The sequence below is a fragment of the Lithobates pipiens genome, unplaced genomic scaffold (assembly GCF_037356315.1).
Source record: "Lithobates pipiens isolate NorthernLeopardFrog02 unplaced genomic scaffold, aLitPip1_a1.2 Scaffold_16, whole genome shotgun sequence".
NCBI lineage: Eukaryota > Metazoa > Chordata > Amphibia > Anura > Ranidae > Lithobates > Lithobates pipiens.
The window spans coordinates 456755233-456777094 of NW_027507748.1; the positions used below are offsets into that span (position 1 = coordinate 456755233).

The following is a 21862-nucleotide window of genomic DNA, read 5'->3' on the forward strand; positions in this document are numbered from 1 at the left end:
TGATCTTTCCAAGCCTGTAGACTTTACCTTACACATGAGCCGTGTGTGGGGAACTGTGTCAAATGCTTTTGCAAAATCTAAGTACACTACGTCCACCGCCACCCCTCTGTCCAAGGTTTTACTTACCTCCTCATAAAAAGAAATCATGTTTGTCTGACAACTTCTGTCTTTCAGGAATCCATGCTGTCTGTTTCTTAAAATATTTTTTTCCAGCAAGAACTTGTCTATGTCTTTTATTAAACTCTCCAATATCTTCCTGACTATAGAAGTTAAAATGAACAGGTCTAGAGTTACTTGGTAAAGACTTTGATCCCTTTTAAAATTTAGGCACCACATTGGCTCTATGCCAATCCAATGGTATCATTCCAGTCATTAAAGGGTCCCTAAAAATTAGAAAAAATTGTATTAAAATGACAGACCTCAATGCTTTCACTCACAAGCCACTTTATTACCGGGTTGGACCCCCTTTTGCCCATAGAACTGCCTTAATGCTTCCTGTCAGAGATTCAACAAGGTGTTGGAAACATTTCCCAGAGATTTTGGTCCATGTTGACATGATAACATCATGCAGTTGCTGCAGATTTGTTGGCTTCAAATCCATGATGCGAATCTCCCTTTCCACCACAACCCAAAGGTGCTCTATTGGATTGAGATCTGTTTACTGTGGAGGTCATTGCAGTACAGTGATCTCATTGTCATGTTCAAGAAACCAGTTTGAGATGATTTGAGCTTTGTGACACGGTGCATTATCCTGCTGGAAGTAGCCATCAGAAGATGGGGACACTGTAGTCATAAAGGGATGGACATGGTCAGCAACAAAACTCAGTAAAGCTCCTAACAAATCACGAAAGCAGTTATGTGATTAATGCTCAGCTATGTCAGGCTTAAAAGGAAAAGAGCCACCATGGATCTTAGATTTGGTTTTAATTCCTACACAAGTGTATGGCACTTCAAGCCCCCGAAACAGCATAAAATTATATTTTTCCATGAAACGTGACCAGTTTAGATGCACGTAGAGCTTAACAAAGTTCTTTTTTGACAGGACAATGCTCTGTGAAGTATTTCCATAGTGCTGATTTGCACACATTCCCCTGGGGTGCCCTTGTATTGTGTTGGTTGTACAGTGTCAAACTCAATTCAATTGTAACCGGAGAGCTTCTTCCCTGAGTGACACTTCCTAAAATCTACTTGGTAACAACCTACCCTTAGGGCAAGCATGAGCGTCAGTGCTACGCTTTTAAATTACAGGTTAATGTACAGTATACTAAAACAATAAAGAACATATGTTTAAAAAAATAAAAATAAAATCCGATTTCTCATCGACCAATGAGATGGAATCCATTAAAGTGACACAGCGAAATAAATTTAATCAGTGAGCATGCAAAATTGTGTTTCTACTCTGGCCAGTACTAATGCAGTGATTAGAATACAAAGCTGATATGTTCCTGTAGACAAGTGTAGAATACAGAGCCTGGTGGATAGTAACTATTGCAAGCAGCATTTTGTGATTTCTTCACAAAGCTTTGTCTAAAAAAAATATATAATTTATTTTCATCAAATCAGAGCTGGCCATACGCTAGTAGACTGTCATTCAATGGTAAAAACAATAGCAGCCATATTTTACATGAAGTGGCCCTTTAGATGGGTATACAAGCATCGTTTTTCTTTATTCAGCCAATGGCTCGATATGATACCAGTGTGTGAGTGCTTGCAGCTTTAGGAGTACGATAAGACCATATGCAGTATGGCACATAAAACTGAGACACTGATATAATCATTTGGAGGCATTCACCTACATTAGGACAGATTAATCTTGGGAGCTATACTTGGATACTTTTATCTGAGCAAATAAGTACACTACGTTACTAATTGCTATGCTGTTTGCAGAAGGCCAAAACAAACAAAACTAATGCAATGTATTCATCCCTTTAATATGGGTACACTTCATCTAAGCATAACTCTATAAAACATATAAGTACTGCATAATGCCACGTTTTCAAGTGAATAGGGCCACGCCACAACCACCCAAGTACTGTGTTGCAGGCTTTTAGGGGTTAAAACAGGTGGTGAAAAAGTGGCATAACGCATCTTCACCACGTATGAAATTCCCTTTAATAAGTGATCCACTGTGGATTGTCTTGAGAGGGTCAACCTAAGTGTACACAAACCCCAAGTGAACCTTCATAAAGCTAGGTATAAACTAGTAGAATTTCAACTGAGAACATTTGTAAGAAAAAATTGTATCAAAATTCTCAGAACATTCAAATGTTGTTCAAAAGTAATTCAAGATTTTGTTTGCTTTAAACATTTGATCATAGAATGGACTACCAAATAAAAACCATATAAACTGTTAGACCCCTTTCACACTGAGGAGCTTTTCAGACGCTATAGCACCTCTTCTGTCACCCCAATGTGAAAGCCCAAGGGCTTTCACACTGGATCGGTGCTTGCAGGACATCAAAAAAAGTCCTGCTGGCAGCTTCTTTGAGGCGCTTTAGGACACCGCTCCTAAAGCGCCCCTGCCCATTGAAATCAATAAGCAGGGGCACTTTTACCCATTTTCGGCTGCTAGTGAGGGTTAAAAGCGCCCCGCTAGCGGCCGAAAACCGCAACTTTACCGCCGGCACCTGGGTGCCGTGAGTGTGAAAGTGCCCTTAGAAATTTGAGAAACATTTTCCATCCTGCAACTTCAAATTTTCTCATCATTACAGTCGATAAAATGGGCATCGACTCGACCCCAATAAAAGGTTAGAAATACGGATGAACATTCTTACAATAAAAACATTTTTAAAAAATAAATAAAAGTGTATATGCAGCTTAAAACATTTCTCTACACAGGTGGAAGTCATTTACACAGTACATAATTTACATGTTCACACATGCATTACCTTAGGGCTGTGTATGTGGAAAAAAAAAAAATATAGTTTATAAATAGTTCATAGTCACTTACTGAACCTTGGAGTGGATCTCTCTTTACAAGTCTGACATAATAAATTCCTGAAAAGTCCAATATACATCACCAGTACACAAAGAGGTGAGTAACCTCATGGGGCATCTAGCAGAATACCTGTGTTTTGGGCATTTGTCCCTGAATGCATAGGTACCCAAACAAGAGTACCACTCAGTGCAGCATTCAGACCCATCTAGCCACAGTTTATTTCAGGCAGTGGGTGTGTGCCTCCCAGGCGCACCAAAATAGCTGTGACTGCATGTAAAGGGGCTGGATGCACAAAGGGCCTAAAAAGTAGTCCTTTAGTTCCATGCAAGTGACTTTGGCTAGTCTGAGGTATGTGCCCAATCTGTTACAAGAAGGACAAAGCATTTCCTTTGTATGCTCCCTCCCAGTGATTCAATCCTTGGTGCCCCACAAGCCTCCAGACAGCACCCAACATTCCGCATGCTGTGCTCCAGACCTATAATCAGCTCTGGAACATGGGGGGGCCTGCATGCTGAGTGACAGCGGCTCTGACAAGCTGTAGTGCTCGAAACCGCCAGCTGCCAGTGACAGCCACAGTCCAGCGCTAAGCCCAGGAGCTGAACTTTTCTTGAGGCCCTCTCTATCCACCTAATTGATCACCACTGTATTTCACAAACTGTATTCAAAGTGAGAGTCTGATCTGTTTCAGACACCATACAAAACATATAAACAGACACCAGTGAATAAATCGGTGAACTACACCATGGGGGTTATTTACAAAAGGCAAATCCACTTTGCGCTACAAGTGCACTGTAAGTGCACTAAAAGTGCAATTGGAAGTGCAGTCGCTGTAGATCTGAGGGAAAGATCTGAAATGAGGGGAAAATCTGCTGATTTTATCATCCAATCATGTGCAAGCTAAAATACTGTTTTTTATTTTCCTTAAATGTCCCGTTCAGATCTACAGCGACTTGAAAGTGCACTTTGAGTGATAAAGAAATGATCAGTCTTTAATTTTTAATGGTAGGTTTATTTTAACAGCGAGAGACAGAATAACTAAAATATCCAGAAAAATGCATTTAAAAAAAAAAAAAAGGTTATAAATTGATTTGCATTTTAATAAGTCAAATAAGTATTTGATCCCCTATCAATCAGCAAGATTTCTGGCTCCCAGGTGTCTTCTATACAGGTAACAAACTGAGATTAGGAGCACTCTCTCTTTTTTTGGCTGTTGTGATGGCTTATGGACTACAGGATTTGTAGTGTGCATAGCAGAGGCGGACAGTCAACTCATGGGCCCCCGGGCAATAGGAGATTATGGGGCCCCCAGGCAATCAGAGATTATGGGGCCACACAGTATACACAAACACGCACACATACAGTATACAATCACACAGTATACACAGACATGTTTCTATTGGCTGGGAAGGTACTGGATAGGTGGGGCAGCTATAATCTCGGGAGACAGATGTAAAAAAAATATATATATTTTTACATACTATCCCTGGTTTTACTGAGGCTGGCAACCCTGATGGGGCCTCCTAGTGGTATGGGGCCCTCAGGCAGTGCCCGAGTGGCCCAATGGTCAGTCTGCCCCTGGTGCATAGAGCAGTACACATGACCACAACGAAAATGCACAGCCCGTTCCAAACAAACCAAAAGTAAGGGGAAAAAGGGAGACATTCAGGAGCTTGCAAAATACACAAAAACACACAAAGAAAATACATTTATGAAAAATAGATGACAGGGCCATTAAAGAGGAAGTAAACCCTGATGAGTTTACTTCCTCTTTGATTCCCTGCAAAGGTAAAGCATAATGGACTACTATGCATCGCATAGTAGTCCATTATGTGTCACTTACCTGACACAGGAGCCAGCGATGTCACCGCTGTCCCCTGTAGTCCGGAGCATCCATCTTCTCGGTGGGTCTCGCTGCTCCGCCGCTGTCATTCGGCGAAGCCACGATGACGTCACTCCTGTGCATGTGCACAGGAGCCGCCACTCGCAGCATATCACCGTTGACGTAGACAGCGGTGCCTGTCTTTCTGCAAATATCTCCTAAACCGTATAGGTTTAGGAGATATTTCTTGGACCTACAGGTAAGCCTTAATCTAGGCTTACCTGTAGGTCAAAGTGGTTTGTAAGGGTTTACAACCACTTTAAGTAGTCGATGTATATGAGTATTTTTTTTTTAGGAAACAAGGATATAATTTTAGTTCTAGCTTTACTCAAAATAGTAACCTGAACATTATCTTCAGCTTGGTTGATGGATCAGCGTATCTTCATGTATACATACTGGCAGAGATAGGGGTGACCATAACACTACTAACCTATTCTCTTCTAATGCATATCCTGAACACAGATCAGCTTTCCTCTCTACAAATAGCTGACAATGGAAGCTCAGGTGTTGGGATGACAACATTGTTACAGGACTGTGGAAATTCTGATGACCTGAACTCCGTGCACTGGTACAATACAATCGGCTATATCTGGAACAAGACTAGTGTTCTGAATAAGACAACACTCCTAACACTTAGGAACAAATGCTGTGAACGTTTAAAAATAAAGTATTACTGCGGCATCCTCTCCAATGACATCACACCCTGTGCTGTAAAAGGCAGCACCCGAAAAGACACAACAAAAAGGAAGGTCAGCAGAAAAGTTCAAGAAACAAAAGGGTAACACACCTGTCCTCTTCTTCAGAAGAAGCCATAGCTGGGAGATGTCCTTACACAGCAGAGAGATGAGGTTTAATGTCATTCTGGTTCCTCTAAAGTGACCTAATTCTCCGCAAGTTGGTTTGTAAAGTACAAAGAGAGCACCAAAGTCTGCCTTTCAGTGGGAGCCAAGCAGTGAGGGATACAATACCTTTCTTCAAATTACACGCTCAGCTAGTATGCCTTTCGGCTGGGCTGCCGTGACAGTCTGACAAGGTGAAACACCTTCCCATTTGCTGACAAAAGAAATCGACAATTCAAATCCAAAAGCAGAACATTCCTGGTCGTGCATTGCTTCCCAACACTAGTCTTAGAGTTGTACTTGATACAGGCTGTCGTGCTTCCATCACCGATTACAACCCCGATACCATGTTGTTCTAGAAAAAGGCTCCTGCATATGGCCGGTCCAAAGCCTCCCTAGAGGTGCCCTTCATTTACTAAATATTGACCTCACAAGTCAAACCATCCCTCTGCCCTAAGGAAATATTCCACAAAACAGACAGCTGTCCTACTCAATAAATTCCAGCATCGGATACTTTGATCATGGATATTGGAGACATTTACCAAGGCCATGAGGATTATTAAGATGTTTAAACAAATAAGAATAAAAAAAAAAAAGCAGAAGAAAGGCTGGCTTAACGGGTTTGTGCTGTTAGTATACAATAGGACAAAGGCACTAAAGCAAAGCAAATTATTGACAAGTAAGCTTAATAAATGCTGCCAGTGCTGACTGGGCCCCTCCCGTCATCTGTTCACTCAATGGCAGAATAGTTAATAAGCAAGCCCAGTACAGTGGTGGACAAACTGCCTGCAGCAAATTGCATGTTTTTTTTTTTAATCTTGATTTAACTGGTTAAATTAGATAAGTACCCCATAGATACCATCATTTCTTCAGCTGCTCCACCTGCAGTAATACAGCAGAGTACCATCTATGCATGTGAAATGTGTTTTACCCTCCCCTCTACTGTGTCATTGACAGAGAAACAAAAAATACAACAAATCAAACAGAGGCAATAAGGTAACCTTCTATTTCAGGGATATGCAATTAGCGGACCTCCAGCTGTTGCAAAACTACAAGTCCCATCATGCCTCTGCCTTTGGGTGTCATTCTTGTGGCTGTCCGAGTCTTGCTATGCCTTTTGGGAATTGTAGTTCTGCAACAGCTGCAGGTCCACTAATTGCATATCCCTGTTCTATTGTGTTTCTGCCTGGTTATTAGTAGATTGGTATAATTTCCCCTAATTCTCTATATGGGAAAATACAAGAGGGAAGTTATATGTGGTCATCAGTACTATAGGGAGACGGGTAACAAGTGGTCATCAGCATGGTTGGGAGACAAGTCAGTAGTGGTCATCAGCATGGTAGGAAAACAGGTCACAAGTGGTCATCAGCACAGTAAGGAAACAGGTCACCAGTGGTCATCAACATGATAGCGAGACAAAATCACAAGTGGTCATCAGGTCAATAGGGAGACAAGTCACACAAGTGGTCATCAGGACAGTAGAGAGTTAAGTAACAAGTGGTCCTAAGCATAGTAGGGAGACTGGTTTGCAAGTGGTCATCTACATTGTAGGGAGATGTGTCATTAGCAGGGCAGGGAGCGTAATAACAGGGGTCACAATTCTGACCTGGCCCCATGCGGCTCCCCTGTACATCTGGATAGGAGGGGCGTTATCAGGGGAGCTGATCTCCCGGGGGGGATCCCTTTAAAGTATCTTGCACCGAGGCCATAGAGTTTCTAGTTACACCTCTGATAGGGAGGGAAGCCACTAGTGATCATCTTCACAATAGGAAGACAGATCACAAGTGGTCATCAGCATGGTTGGGAGACAAGTTACTAGTGGTCATACGCATGGTAGGAAAACAGGTCACAAGTGGTCATCAGCGTAGTAAGGAGACAAATCACAAGTGGTCATTAGTACGGTAGGAAGACAAGTCAGAAGTGGTTACCAGCGCGGTAAAGAGACAGGTCACAAATAGTCATCAGCACAGGAGAGAGACAAGTCACAAGTGGTCATCAGCATGGTAGATTACAGGTCACAAGGGAGAAAAGTCACAAGTGGTTCCCAGCACAGTAGGGAGACAGATCATAAATGGTCAACAGCATGGTAGGCAGACAGGTCACAAATGGTTATCTACATTCTACATTCTGTCATCAGCACTTATGCTCCCTGAGAGAGCAGGAAGCGTAACAACAAGGGTCACAATTGCGACCCAGCCCCATGCTGTAGGGCAGCGAAATGCAATTAGCGGACCTGCAGCTGTTGCAAAACTACAAGTCCCATCATGCCTCTGCCTCTGGGTGTCATGCTTGTGGCTGTCAAAGTCTTGCTATGCCTCATGGGAATTGCAGTTCTGCAACAGCTGGAGGTCCGCTAATTGCATATCCCTGCTCTAGAGGGCCCATGTGGATCCCCTGTACATATAAATAGGTGTGGCGGCATATGCAAGACCTGATCCCCTCTATTTTTCTCCTGCAGCCGCTGAAAGTCTATTTCACCTTCTCTCTCTTCCACAGGCAGTCAGGTCCTGCCCCCAGGCTCCTGTGTATTGTTCTGGCCACCCTCATCTCCCGTAGCGCTGCTGGCCTCCTCCTCCCACCGATGGCTGCAGGGAATGCTTTTAGGATAGAGACCGTGGAAGAGGCTGGTAAATATGTAATTTACCAGACCCTTCCTTTTCATGACTGTAGCATAGCAAACTGTGTTTAGTATGCTTCAGTTTGTGAATCAACAGGAAGCTCTGTTCAGAGCTATTCCTGTCCATTTTTTCTGTGCAGCTTAGGCTACAAAGATGGAAATTGAGGGCTGTGTCCTCAATCCTCTCTTTGTCTCATAGGTGGAACATCAGTTGGCTGTTTAGACCCCTGATATCTTTAACACAGTACCCCAAACGAGGCTGTTAAAAAAGTGGTAAAAAAAAAAAATAGTAGTTTTTTATTTTATTTTATTTTTAATTGACACCAGTGGCAATTTACCAGGGTCACAAAGATTGCACTTGCAACCGGGCCCTGGCACTCCACCACTGTGGGAGGGGCTCAAGATGGCAGAAAGGGGGCCCTGCTGCAGAACATGTGAAAGGGTCTCGATGCAGGACCGTATGGGCTCTGCAGTGGGAGTAAAGGGCCCTGGATCAGTGAGAAGGGCCCCAGGCTCGGAGGGTAGGGCCCTGGTTAGGATACCTTTGATGGTTTCTTGCATCGGAAGTTCTAGTTACGCCTCTGGTAAAGATGGAAGTTTCAAGTGATTATCCGCACAGGAAGACAAATCAGAAGTGGTAATTAGCATTGTGGAGAGACAGATTACAAATGGTCATCAGCATGGAAGGGAGACAGGTCACAAGTGTCATCAGCACGGTACGGAGAGAAGTCACTAGTGATCATCAGCATGGTAACTGAAAAGTGGCCATCAGGATGTTGTTTCTATAGCATGAAGCTTGGAGTTAAAAAAAAATTGGAATATAGTTGAACACCATCTTCCAGTAGTGGTATATTATCTAATAGAATTAGGACAGTATTCAACAAACTCCCTCTTTGGGCAGTCACCGTTCCCCTAGTTATTTTTGTCATCTGTAGGGGAAAGCCATAGATGGCTCCACTTCAAATGTAATTATAGGTGTGGAGAGGACAAAATGTCCATGCTGTTCCTGTATTTCCATGGTGATAGCTTTGTGTCTACAGTTAGGGATAAGGAGTTTAAAATTAAGATTTACTAACTGTAACACGAGACATTTGCTCTAACTTATAACATTTGCTCCAAACAGTATGTGGGGAGGACAAAGATTGCGAAACAACTTCCATTATGGTGTGTATATTATATACAGAAGGAACATTCCACTAATGTGGCAAAAAAGTTTAACCATTTCTCGCCCCCATGCCTATTGTAATATGACAGCTGGGCGGGAAATTCGTCATTCCAGGTGGACATCATACAACGGTATCATGTGATCGCTGTGGCCAATCACAGAAGATCACATGACAATTGTACACAATGAATGGCTTCCCTTCATGCCATTCATTGTGTACAATTGTGTTGCTGGCTGTGATTGGTCTCAACTTGCCATCCCTCCTACTAAATATGATGAACCGTCTACCTTTTCAAAAAGGGGTCATTTGCCATTTTCAGACCTCAAGAAAGTGATAGGCCATCAGTACAGCAGGATTGACACACACACACACACACACACACACACACACCTGAATCCCATTGAAAATCTGTGGGGTGATCTGAGGAGAGCTGTGCACAGGAGATGCTCTTGCAATCTGACAGATTTGGAATGTTTTTGCAAAGAAGAGTGGGCAAATATTACCAAGTCAATATGTACCATGCTGATGGACTCATTCCCAAAAAGACTGAGTGTGTAAGTGTGTAATAAAATCAAAAGGAGCTTCAACAAAGTATTAGTTTAGGGTTATTTTTTTATTTTTACTTCCCTCCACCTAAAAGATTTCAGTTTGTTGTTCAACTAAGTTGTAGTTCATAGGTCACATTAAAAAGGTGGAAAAAGTTTATTTTCTTTATCTTTGTCTCAGCTCTGCGGAGGCTGTAATATGAATGAGGGGGGGGGGGGGGGGGGGGCAGAGCTGCAGGGGCTGTAATGTGAATGGGGGAGGGGGCAACCCTGCAGGGGCAATAGGGAAGGCAGAGCTGCAGGGGCTATAATGTGAATGGGGCAGAGGTGCATGGGATCTAGCGGGGGGCAGAGCTGCAGGGGCTGCAATGTAAACTGGGGGGACAGAGCTGTGGGTGGCTGTAATGTGAAGGGGGGCAGAGAACACAGTTGTGGGTAGGGCATTCTATAAAAGGAGGGCAGAGGACACCACTGTGGGGGGAGACGTGAAGGGGGGGGGGGCAGAAAACACTGATGTAAACAAGGAATTGTTATATAAAAAAGAGGGGCTGTGATGTGAAGGAACCAAGTCACTGCACAAACTTGCAATTCAGGCCTCTGCCAGCAGTAAAAAAATCTGATCCGACCTCCATGAATTTTAATTCAATACCCCTGCTATAGAGGATATTCCATAGTCCCACATATCAACTTTGATGCATTTTTTTTATTGTATCAAGTTTCTATTCTGCTTTCTGAGCAGGGGCTTTTCACTGTTCTGATGGCAGAGTTGAAAGTTTGTTTCATTTTTATTTTGTTTTTACAAATGATACGGAGGTATACAAAGTATCAGACCCACCTATCTGTGATCAATCTGTTAGCAGTTAATCGTGTATAGCTGAATAGAGTGTTATTTTCCAATATTAGATGGCTGTAGGACCAATCCAGCAGGTTATGATACCTTCAGTCACCAGTGTGATCTCTATGCCTTCAAGTGCTATGTGACAAGGACTTTCCACAATAAAAGGTGGTTTTATTAGTGGATTGCCGACATCCAGGCCTTCCTTTCTGTTTACAAGCTGCTTTGTGAGCTGGGCTGGCACCTGGATTGAAGGAGTGTGTATGAAATGATGCAACAGTGGGTACATGTCCTTCGGGAAATATTGCAACTGCACCATTCTCTATCTGCTGTCCCTCCAGGTTGGACTATGACAAAGATCAGGGGCCTCCATAGCTGCTGCTCTCTCCTCCCTCCACCAGCAGTCCACTGGGAGTGGATGAAAGTGGAGCGTCCTTTGAGAACACACTTCTTTCTCTGTATGGGCACCTCACTGTTAGATATAAATATTCCACTTCCTGAATTCCTACACGTTCATGCTGCATTTGTAACACTCCTGGCCTGCTCCCTTTACCAGCCCACCCCATCTAGCCTAAGGCTTCATACACACTGGGAATTTTAAACCCTGTTTTTAGAGGCATCTTGCATTTTTTTTGTCTGCCTCTCAAGACCCCTCAATGTTAGCCTATGGCAGGGATATTCAATAAGCAGGCCTCCAGCTACAAGTCCCATGAGGCATAGCAAGACTGACAGCCACAAGCATGACACCCAGAGGCAGAGGCATGATGGGACTTGTAGTTTTACAAAAGCTGGAGGTCCACTATTTGCATATACTTGCCCTACGGGGTTGATTTACCAAAGGCAAATCCACTCTGCACTACAAGTGCACTGAAAGTACACTTGGAAGTGCAATCGCTGTAAATGTGAGGCGTAGCTCTGCTGATTTTATCATCCAATCATGTGCAAGCTAAAATGCTGTTTTGTATTTTCCTTGCATGTCCCCCTCAGATCTACAGCGACTGCACTTGTAGTGCAGCGTGGATTTGCATTTAGAGATGCAGCATTTTGGCAGAAAAAAACAAAACAAAAAACACCTGACATGCTTAAACACATTTAAAACATGCTTAAAGCGGCGTGCCCATATAAAAAAATAAAAATAAAAAATCAGCAGCTACAAATACTGCAGCTGCTGACTTTTAATAATTCAACACTTAACTGTCCCAGGGCCCATCGATGCGGGGGATCAAAGCCCCACTCACCCCCCCCTCCTTTCGGCGGCACCGGCATTGTAGGTGTGGGCACCCAGCTGTGGCTTCACAGCCGGGCACACACTGCGTATGCGGGAGTGGTGCCGTGCAATCATCTGGGACCTGTCGCGAGTCCCAGATGATTGACAGGAGGGAGGGGGCAGAGCTGAGCCCTTCCTGTGCTGAGGAGAAATGATGTCACCATCCCAAGCACTGAAGGAGGCAGACTATGAGGGACCCCCTAGCAACAGGAATTTAGAGGCGAGTTAAAAAAAATGTCTCAAATTTTTTTTTTTTTTTTTTTTTTTGTGTGCAACCCCACTTTAAGCACTAGGTACATAAAGCATTAATTTTAATGGCCAGAAGAAATTATTATTCTGGCCAATGAAATAAAACCCAAGCCCTTGACACACCTAAACAAGTTTGCTAAAACATGGCTTTAGGCAAATTTTTGACAAATGCTTTTCTCCTGTCACGAGAAAGGCCCTAAGAAGAGCTGGGCGAATGCCCAGAGTGCATGAGGCCTAAACAGGCTGCATAGCAAGATGGTGGGAGCAGGCCACACCATGCTCAATACTGAAAAGCAGCAAAAACACTGCTCTAAGATCCCAGTGATGACAACTACAAGGATCGCTGCAAGAGGGCATTGCTGTGAGGGTTATACAGAATGGGACAAATGTCCAGCCTCACTTAAACACTAGATGGATGAAGCATCTTCACTTTCTGCCTATTCTTCTATCAACAGTGGGACAGTAGCTGTGACTGGTGCCAAAAAACAAGTCATAGAGGATATGACTGCTCAAACAGCATAACTACACACCACAACACAAAGCAATCAGGAAGCAGATACAAAGAAGACAATGCCTAGTGACGTCACAACAGATCTTGCTGGTCATTGGCCAAAAAAAATAAAAAATCAAAGCTCAAATGTGAACAGAGGCTAAAGGATTAAGGCGTTTGTGTTAACTATCCACTCCAAACACAACTTTTGTTAGTGTACAGCTATTATATGCAGGTAGGCTAGGCAGTGACAATCATACAGTGCCTTGAAAAAGTATTCATACCCCTTGACATTTTCCACATTTTGCATTGTTACAATGAAAAACATAAACGTATTTTATTGAGCTTTTATGTGATAGACCAACACAAAGTTGCACATATTTGTGAAGTGGAAGGAAAATTACAAATGGTTTTCAAAATGTTTTACAATTAAAATATCTTAAAGTGTGATGTGCATTTTCATTCAGCACCCTTTACTCAGATACTAAAACTAAACTAAAATTGAGTAGACCAATTGCCTTCATAAGTCACCCGATTAGTAAATAGAGTCCACCTGTGTGCAATTTAATCTCAGTATAAATACAGCTGTTCTGTGAGGCCCTCATATGTTTGTTAGAGAACCTTAGTGAACAAACAGCATCATGAAGGTCAAGGAACACACCAGACGGGTCAGGGAAAACGTTGTGGATAGGTTTAAAGTAGGGTTAGGTTATGAAAAAAAAAATCCCACATTTTGGGATATTTTTCATCTCACGGAGCACTGTTCAATCTATCATCCGAAAAGGGAAAGAGTATGGCACAACTGCACACCTACCAAGACATGGCCGTCCACCTAAACAGACAGGCCAGGCAAGGAGCACATTAAAATCAGAGAAGCAGCCAAGAGGCCCATGGTAACTCTGGAGGAGCTGCAGAGATCTACAGCTCAGGTGGGAGAATCTGTCCACAGGATCTATTTCACGTCTAGCACATAGTGGCGCGAGGGTCCATTTTACACATTTTATATTTCAACACATTTTTCCTTTGCTGCCATTATGGAAGTTTTCACTTTTTTGGAAAATAGAAATATTAATTTGGATGAAATCTTTTCACATACTAAAGCACGCAATTCTGATCTTGATAGTCTTATGAGAAAGTTAGGACATCATATGGAGAAAAAGATCAGTCTTTGGTGGGATACCATCACTTTTGACCAATATATTAGAGAAAACATTGCTCCAAGACGCATCAGGTGGGAGTTACCACCTAATGACGGTCTGATTGATAAAGAATCTATGGAGGAGTGGTTTGAATTTTTCAATAGTAAAAGTGTAGAATGTGTTAAATTTTTACTGAAAAGAAAGCAAAGAAAGGCTCACTTAATTGAAAAACAGATTGAGGAAATTAGGAGTAAATTAATGAATCACATAAGGAATCGCCAGAATTTAATAAAATGGCTACACAACTCAACAAAGACCTAATTGCTAAAGATCTAGAGGTCCAACAACGAAAAATGAAAAAATATCACCGTGATACTACAGATTATAAAGCCAATAAAATATTTAAATGGCAAAGCAAACTAGAACCAACTATTCCGGAGTCTACACAATCTACTCCAGAAAGAGAAGTAAGAATACAAGATCCCACATCTTCTCATGTTGCCAATGATCTTATATGGGAAAAACATAATAGTAGATTTGGAACAGAGAAACCTCCTGTTACACATTATAACAGGGGTTATCCTGAGACGCCGAGAAGACATGATTCATCGCATAATAACCAATATGCCACCCCAGTCCCATATGACAACCATGCATATGGGGGAAATTATACACAACAGACCCCCAAAAAAGGGTGGAAAAAACCTTTTAAAAAATTCAAGAAACCGTATTATAATAACTGGCACCAAAGAAATAACGGAAGGCCTTCATATCAAAATGACTATCAGGGAAGAAGGGATAGAAGCCCCATACCAACGTCTAACCGATATGAACCCATTAGAAATTATCCGGAACAAAACCACTATGAGCACTCTTACCATCAGTATCCTCGAGATACACAGGATCATTTTTTAGATCGGGACAGGAGAGACTACTCCCCAAAGAGACCTCAGGAGACATATTGGAGGAGGGATTTCGCCTGGAAGAAGACCACCACAGGAACCGTATCACTCCCCCATAAGAAGAACAGAAAACGAAAGAATACGAAACAGCCCAGAACGAAGAGAGGCTGCAGAGCGGGAAAGAGAATCCAAACGAAAAAGAGAATGATTGGAGAAGGAGTTATCAATTTGAGCGGTACTCCCATTTCCCCAGAAGAACTAGCCGTTCTTGATAAAGGTCTCAAATTTGCCCCCACAAAAAATTTGAACAAATTTGACACGTACATTGGCATCCAAAAATACATTAGAAAAATCAATATCAAAAAATACATTATGAATAATCCTATTAAATCCAATACTATTACAGTAAATGAACCTAATCCTGCACAATTCAGCACTTTACGCAATAATTCAGTGTTTAATCCACAAGTCAGTGGTAATCAACATATCGAAGTTTTCAAAAAACTCGTGTTGGATGATATATATACCATGAAGATCAAAAAAGTTTCCGATCCAGGATATATCAAAAAAGGGATTAAAACATTGACACAAAGAAAAGATATTGTTGTTCGGCCGGCTGACAAGGGAGGCGCTGTCGTTATACAATCAAAAAAATCCTACTTAGATGAGATGGATCGACAATTGCAAGACAGCAATACATATACCAAACTTTTGGGTAATCCTACCACGAAATATAAAAAGGAATTGGAACAGTTAATACATTTAGGAAGTAAGAAAGCTATTTTAAAGTAAAAGAGAAAGCAAATATCTTCTTCCTGAATCATGCAGAGTACCTATCATATATATGATTCCAAAGATACATAAAAATAGAGATAACCCACCCGGCAGACCGATCGTGAATAGCATCGATTCTCTCACTTCCAGATTGGGAGAATATCTAGATTTTTTTATTCAACCAGCCATACAGAAGACCAAAGCATACCTTAAAGACACAAAACATACACTTCAATTACTAGAAACTGTAACTGTTTTAGAAGGAAGAACCTTGCTTGCCACCGCAGATGTCTCTTCCTTATATACTATTGTTGCACATCATGAAGCATGTTCTGCTATCAAATGGCTTTTGAAAACCTTCACTACATTAAGTTGCCAACAACGGAAGTTCCTGATCAAATGTTTGGATTTTTGCCTAAAACACAATTTTTTCTGGCATAATCAAACTTATTATAGACAGGTTATAGGGATAGCTATGGGCGCTAAATTTGCGCCCAGTGTTGCAAATGCCTTTATGGCCCATTGGGAAGAAGATGCTATATATAAAAACACACCAGCAGAGCTAACTTTTTATCAAAGGTATATCGATGACATCATCATAGTATGGAATGGTAACCATGATGCTCTAGAGAAATATTTAACAAAACTAAATGTGAATGACAAAAACATCCATTTAGAATGGAAAATACACAATAATAGAATTAATTTTCTAGACTTAGATATTTCCCTGGATAAAAATAAGATTATCACGAAAACGCATTTTAAAAACGTTGATGCCAATAGTTATATTTCCATCAATAGCTGCCATTTTAAGCCATGGTTGTTTAATATACCCAAAGGACAATTGGTTCGAATTAGAAGAAACTGTAGCAAAATTGATGATTATCTAGAACAAGCTGATTTAATTGCTACCAGATTCAAAGAAAAAGGATATGATGACGCCTTCATAAGAAAAGAAATTGAACATGTTAAAAGTATGGATAGGTTCAAGATGCTTGAAAACAATAGTAAGGACAAAAATAAAAGTAATCCAGAAGTCCCTTCGATTATATTGGATTATAATGTACAACACAAAGAAATCTCCCGTTTGTTAAGTCGACATTGGCACATATTGAAGAAAGATAAAGATCTGGGCAATCTCTTGCCGCAAAAACCTAATATTATTTTTAAAAGGGCTCCCACGTTGAGAGACATCATAGCCAAATCCGTGGTTAATCCACCCCCTAAAAGAGATTTTACTTTTTTTACTGGAAAAGGCTTTTATCCTTGCAAGAATTGCTTCACATGTCGACATGCCAAGAAATTTCAAAATAAAAGATCTGATTTTATTAGTACTATTACCGGAGAAACACATACGATACGTGATTTTATTGGATGCCATACAGAAGGCGTGGTATATTGTTTACAATGTAGTTGTAAATTACAATACATTGGAAGAACAAAAAGAGCACTTAAAGTAAGACTAAAAGAACATATACAGAATATTATAAAGGGCTTTCCACAACACAGTGTCTCCAGACATTTCGATCAAGTTCACAATAGGGACCCTTCCCATTTAGAATTTTGGGGTATTGAAAGATTTAATTCTTCATGGAGGGGTAGCCATAAAATTAGAACCATCAGTCAGAAGGAATCTAGGTGGATTTTTACTATGAGATCTTTTTATCCTGATGGTTTAAATGTTGATTTTGATCTTAACTGTTTTTTAAACAATTTTTAATTTTTTTTTTTTTTATGCATTATACTGTATACATTTTTATTATGATAGGATATTTCATGTAAAGTCTTGCTCTATTTCCGGTATGCCATTATTATCAAAAATAATTTTTTTGGCACTTTATTTGGTGAACAGTCTGAGTTATATTTCACTATATCTACTAATTTTTTAATATATTTTTTATATATATTTTAATATTTTTATATTTTTTAACATTTTATCTATTGCCGCTAGTTATATTATATATACATTTTCTATACAGTGACGGAATATTTTAAATCGCTAGGATATTTTATTCCTTATCCACATTGTTTATATATTCCTATTTTGTATATTATGCCATTTATACATTCATGTCTATTGCGGTTTTTATATATACTTTTTGATGATTTTAATATAAATTGCTAGATATATACTATTTTTCAATTTTTAGGCTTTATATTTTTTAGTATTTATATTTCGTTCGGATTCTATATTTTGTTCGGACCTTTTTTGCTCTTTAAAGGGAGAATGCATATTTCTCTGTACACCATATTGTATTAAAATGGCCGAAGAATCATTTCCGGTCTAAAATGGTGGTGTACATACACCTCCCTTTCATCATTTTGGAGGAGCAAGATGGCGGAGTTTCTACATCCGGCCAACATGATTGTTTTTACCTCTTTCAAAATGGTCGTTCGGACGCTTTTTACCTCTTTCAAAATGGTCGTTCGGACGTTTCCGGTCCGATCGTTTCCGGTTTTCTCGTATATAAGCATGTTACGAACGGTCTAGCGTCATCCCCATGAAGAAGTCACGTGGTGACGTAACGCGTAGGGAGTGGCCGTAGGAATACCGGAACAAGCGTAAGACTGGCTGTACACGCCAGATCTCTTTCTGTTTGATATTTTCTTTTTAAATGTGAGAGTCCATTTGCTTTCTCTTAAATAAATGTATTCAGTTTTGGAAACCACTACACTATTGGAGTCCCCTTTCTCTCTCCCTTCCCCCTTCCCCGCTGTGTTTTCTTTAAGTTTCATACCACGAGGATACATATGCTGCAGCATTACTCATAAGAGGTTGAATCGGCCCTCTAGTGGTAGAAGTTTATACCATTTGATGATTGTGCACAGAGAAGTGAAGGAGAAGTCCATTGGAATTACTTTCTTTTGCCTTATTATTCCATCTCTGAGGTGAGAGTTCTGGGAGCCTGATCTTTTTGGAACATTTGGTCCTGTTCTTCCTCCAGTGCTTTTTTCACTACACACTTACACTATTGGTGTGTTTATTTTGAAATATTTTCATTGACTCTTGTTTTTTTCACATTTTTATACATTATTCATTTTTTGTGGTATTATTTGCGCAGGACTCTCTTTTTTAATTGTCCACAGGACAACTATTAGTCATGCACTCCACAAATCTGGCCTTTATGGAAGAGCGGCAAGAAGAAAGCCATTAGTGACAGAAAGCCATAAGAAGTCCGTTTGCAGTTTGTAAGAAGCCATTTGGGGGAAACGGCAAACATGTGGAAGAAGGTGCTCTGGTCAGATGAGACCAAAACTGAACTTTTGGGCCTAAAAGCAAAACGCGGTGTTTTGCGGAAAACTAACACTGCCCATCACCCTGAACACACCATTACCACCGTGAAACATGGTAGTGGCATCACCATGCTGTGGGGGTGCTTTTCTTCAGTAGGAACAGGGAAGCTGGTCACAGTTATGACAAGATGAATAAAGTCAAATACAAGGAAATCTTAGAGAAAATTACATTTCTAAGCGCTACACTATTTGTTTTTCTTTGTATTGCTATTTATCATAATTGCTGTGTTGGCTGCTAATTTTACAGGCAGCGCAAAATTATTTGTTACACAATCTTAGAGAAAACCCTGTAATGCCTCGTACACACGATCGGAATTTCGGCCAGCAAAAGACCGAAGAGAGCTTTTCATCAGAAAATGCGACCGAGTGTATGCTCCATCGGAATTTAGCTGTCCGAATTCCTGCCAGCAAAAATTTGAGAGCATGTTCTCAATTTTTCAGACGGAAATTCTAACACGCAAAAAGTCACACATGCTCAGATTCATCTACGAGATGGAATCTATTGGCTACTGGGTATTAAACTTCCTTTTTCAAGTCCAGTCATACGTGTTGTACGTCACCGCGTTCTTGACGGTCGGAATTTGGTGTGACCGTGTGTATGCAAGACAGCTTGAGCGAAATCCCGTCAGGAAAACCATCAGAGCTTTTCCCAAACAAAATTCCGATCTTGTGTACGCGGCATTAGAGTCTGCAAAAGTCTTGAGACTGGGCCGGAGGTTCACCTTCCAGCAGGACAATGACCCTAAACATACAGCCAGAGCTACAATGGAATGGTTTCGATCAAAGAATATTTCGAAGCACACTGCATTCGTCTTTTCACTCCAATTTCTCTAAGGATAGCCATGATCTACAGGCCCCCTGGACCAGTATCCACATTTCTTGATGACTTCTCTGCCTGGCTACCCTACTTTCTTTCTTCTGAAATCCCCACAATCATTTTCGGGGACTTCAACATCCCTATTAATACTAACACTCCTGCCCCTTCCAAACTTCTCAGCCTAACCTCCTCCTTTAACCTGAAGCAGTGGATACATGCTCCTACTCACTCGGAAGGCAATATCCTTGACCTCGTTTTCTCTCACCTTTGCACTCCATGCAACCTCTCTAACTATCCATTCCCTCTCTCTGATCACCACCTTATTAGTTTCACTCTCTCCCTCTCCTTCGCCTCCTCTCCATCCAACCGTCTTAAAGTTAACCGCAGAAACCTACGTCTGCTATCAACAACCTCTTCGACACCAACCTAGCCACTTCTATCTACAACGCTTCACTTCTAGCCTCACTGGACTCACTGGCCCCCCTCACTACACACAGAACCAAGCCCCGACCCCTTCAACCTTGGCAAACAGATGTTACTAGAAGTCTGAAAAAAAAGTCGTGCTCATGAGCCACTAAGGCGTAAGACCAAGTCTCAGAGAGATTTCAACCAATATAAATCTGCCCTCCAAAAATACAATTCCAGCCTCCTCTCTGCCAAGCAGATATATTTTATCACTCTCATTAGCAACCTATCATCCTGTCCTCGTCAACTCTTCTCTACCTTCAACTCTCTACTTCGTCCTCCACCCGCCAACTCACTTACTGCCCAGGAGATTGCCAATCACTTCAAACAGAAGATTGATACCCTCCACACTTCACGCTCACAGGCACAATCATTACGTCCCTCTTTCAACGCCACCACTATAGACGAAGTTGCTAAACTACTTGGTAATTTTCACCTTACCACCTGCCCTCTGGATCCTGTTCCCTCACAAATGCTATGTTTACCCTCTGGCTCTATGCTACACTCTCTAACCCACATCTTCAATCTCTCCCTCTCTTCTGGCATCTTCCCCAACTCTCTAAAACATGCACTTGTCAGACCCATACTGAAAAAGCCCTCACTGGACCCATCCAATCCTAACAACCTATGCCCCCCCCCCCCATCTCTTTGCTCCCCTTCTTATCCAAACTCCTCGAACGTCTGGTCGACAACCGACTAAGCGTCCATCTTGCTGACAATAGCCTTCTTGATCCCCTTCAGTCTGGATGTTGTCCTCAACACTCCACAGAAACTGCTCTCCTAAAACTAACAAACGATCTACTAACGGCCAAAACCAATCACCATTATTCTGCACTCCTACTCCTGGACCTCTCTGCTGCCTTTGATATGTTTGACTGCCCCCTCAACCTCAAAAAACTCCACACCTTTGGTCTCCGTGACTGTACTCATCGGTGGTTCTCTTCCTACTTATCCAACTGTACCTTTAGCGTTTCTTACAACTCTACTTCCTCCTCTCCTTTTCTCTGTTGGGGTCCCCCAAGGTTCTGTTCTTGGACCACTCTTATTTTCAATCTACTCAATCAACTGATAGCCTCCCATGGCTTCCAATGCCACCTCTATGCTGACAACACCCAAATCTATTTCTCTACCCATCAGCTCACTCCCTCTGTCTCCTCACGTATCACTAACTTACTATCAAATATATCAGTCTGGATGTCACACCACTTTCTCAAACTCAATCTATCCAAAACCGAACTTATAATTTTTCCTCCACCATATGCCCCTTCCCCTGATCTCACTGTCAAAATCAATGGCACAACCATAAGCCCATCCCCACATGCCAAGGTTCTAGGTGTAGTCCTGGATTCTGAACTCTCCTTCAAGCAACACATCCAATCACTGCCCAAATCCTGCCTCCTCCATCAATACACGCCATTCTAACCCATGACACAACATAGCTCTTAATTCACTCGCTGGTCATCTCTCGCCTCGACTACTGCAACTCCCTTCTTATTGGCTTACCTCTACATAGTCTACCACCTCTTCAATCCACCATGAATGCTGCTGCCAGACTCATCCACCTTACCAATCGCTCTGTGTCTGCTACTCCTCTGTCAATCCCTCCACTGGCTTCCTCTCAATCAAAGAATTAAATTCAAAATACT

At 41.5% G+C, this 21862-nt stretch overlaps 1 protein-coding gene across 11 annotated transcripts in view; it reads right to left on the reverse strand.

The window, feature by feature from the left end:
- The window catches only part of MCF2L (MCF.2 cell line derived transforming sequence like), a 363789-nt gene that overhangs the window by 166771 nt on the left and 175156 nt on the right, over positions 1 to 21862 (reverse strand). The window contains exon 1 of one of the 11 annotated variants that reach the window (XM_077482866.1): positions 5605 to 6094. The exons of the other annotated variants lie outside the window; for them this stretch is intronic. Coding sequence (XP_077338992.1) covers positions 5605 to 5677 — 73 coding nt within the window. The 5' untranslated portion in view covers positions 5678 to 6094. Of the gene's footprint in view, positions 1 to 5604; positions 6095 to 21862 lie in introns of those variants that run through there. 11 annotated transcript variants of the gene reach the window in all.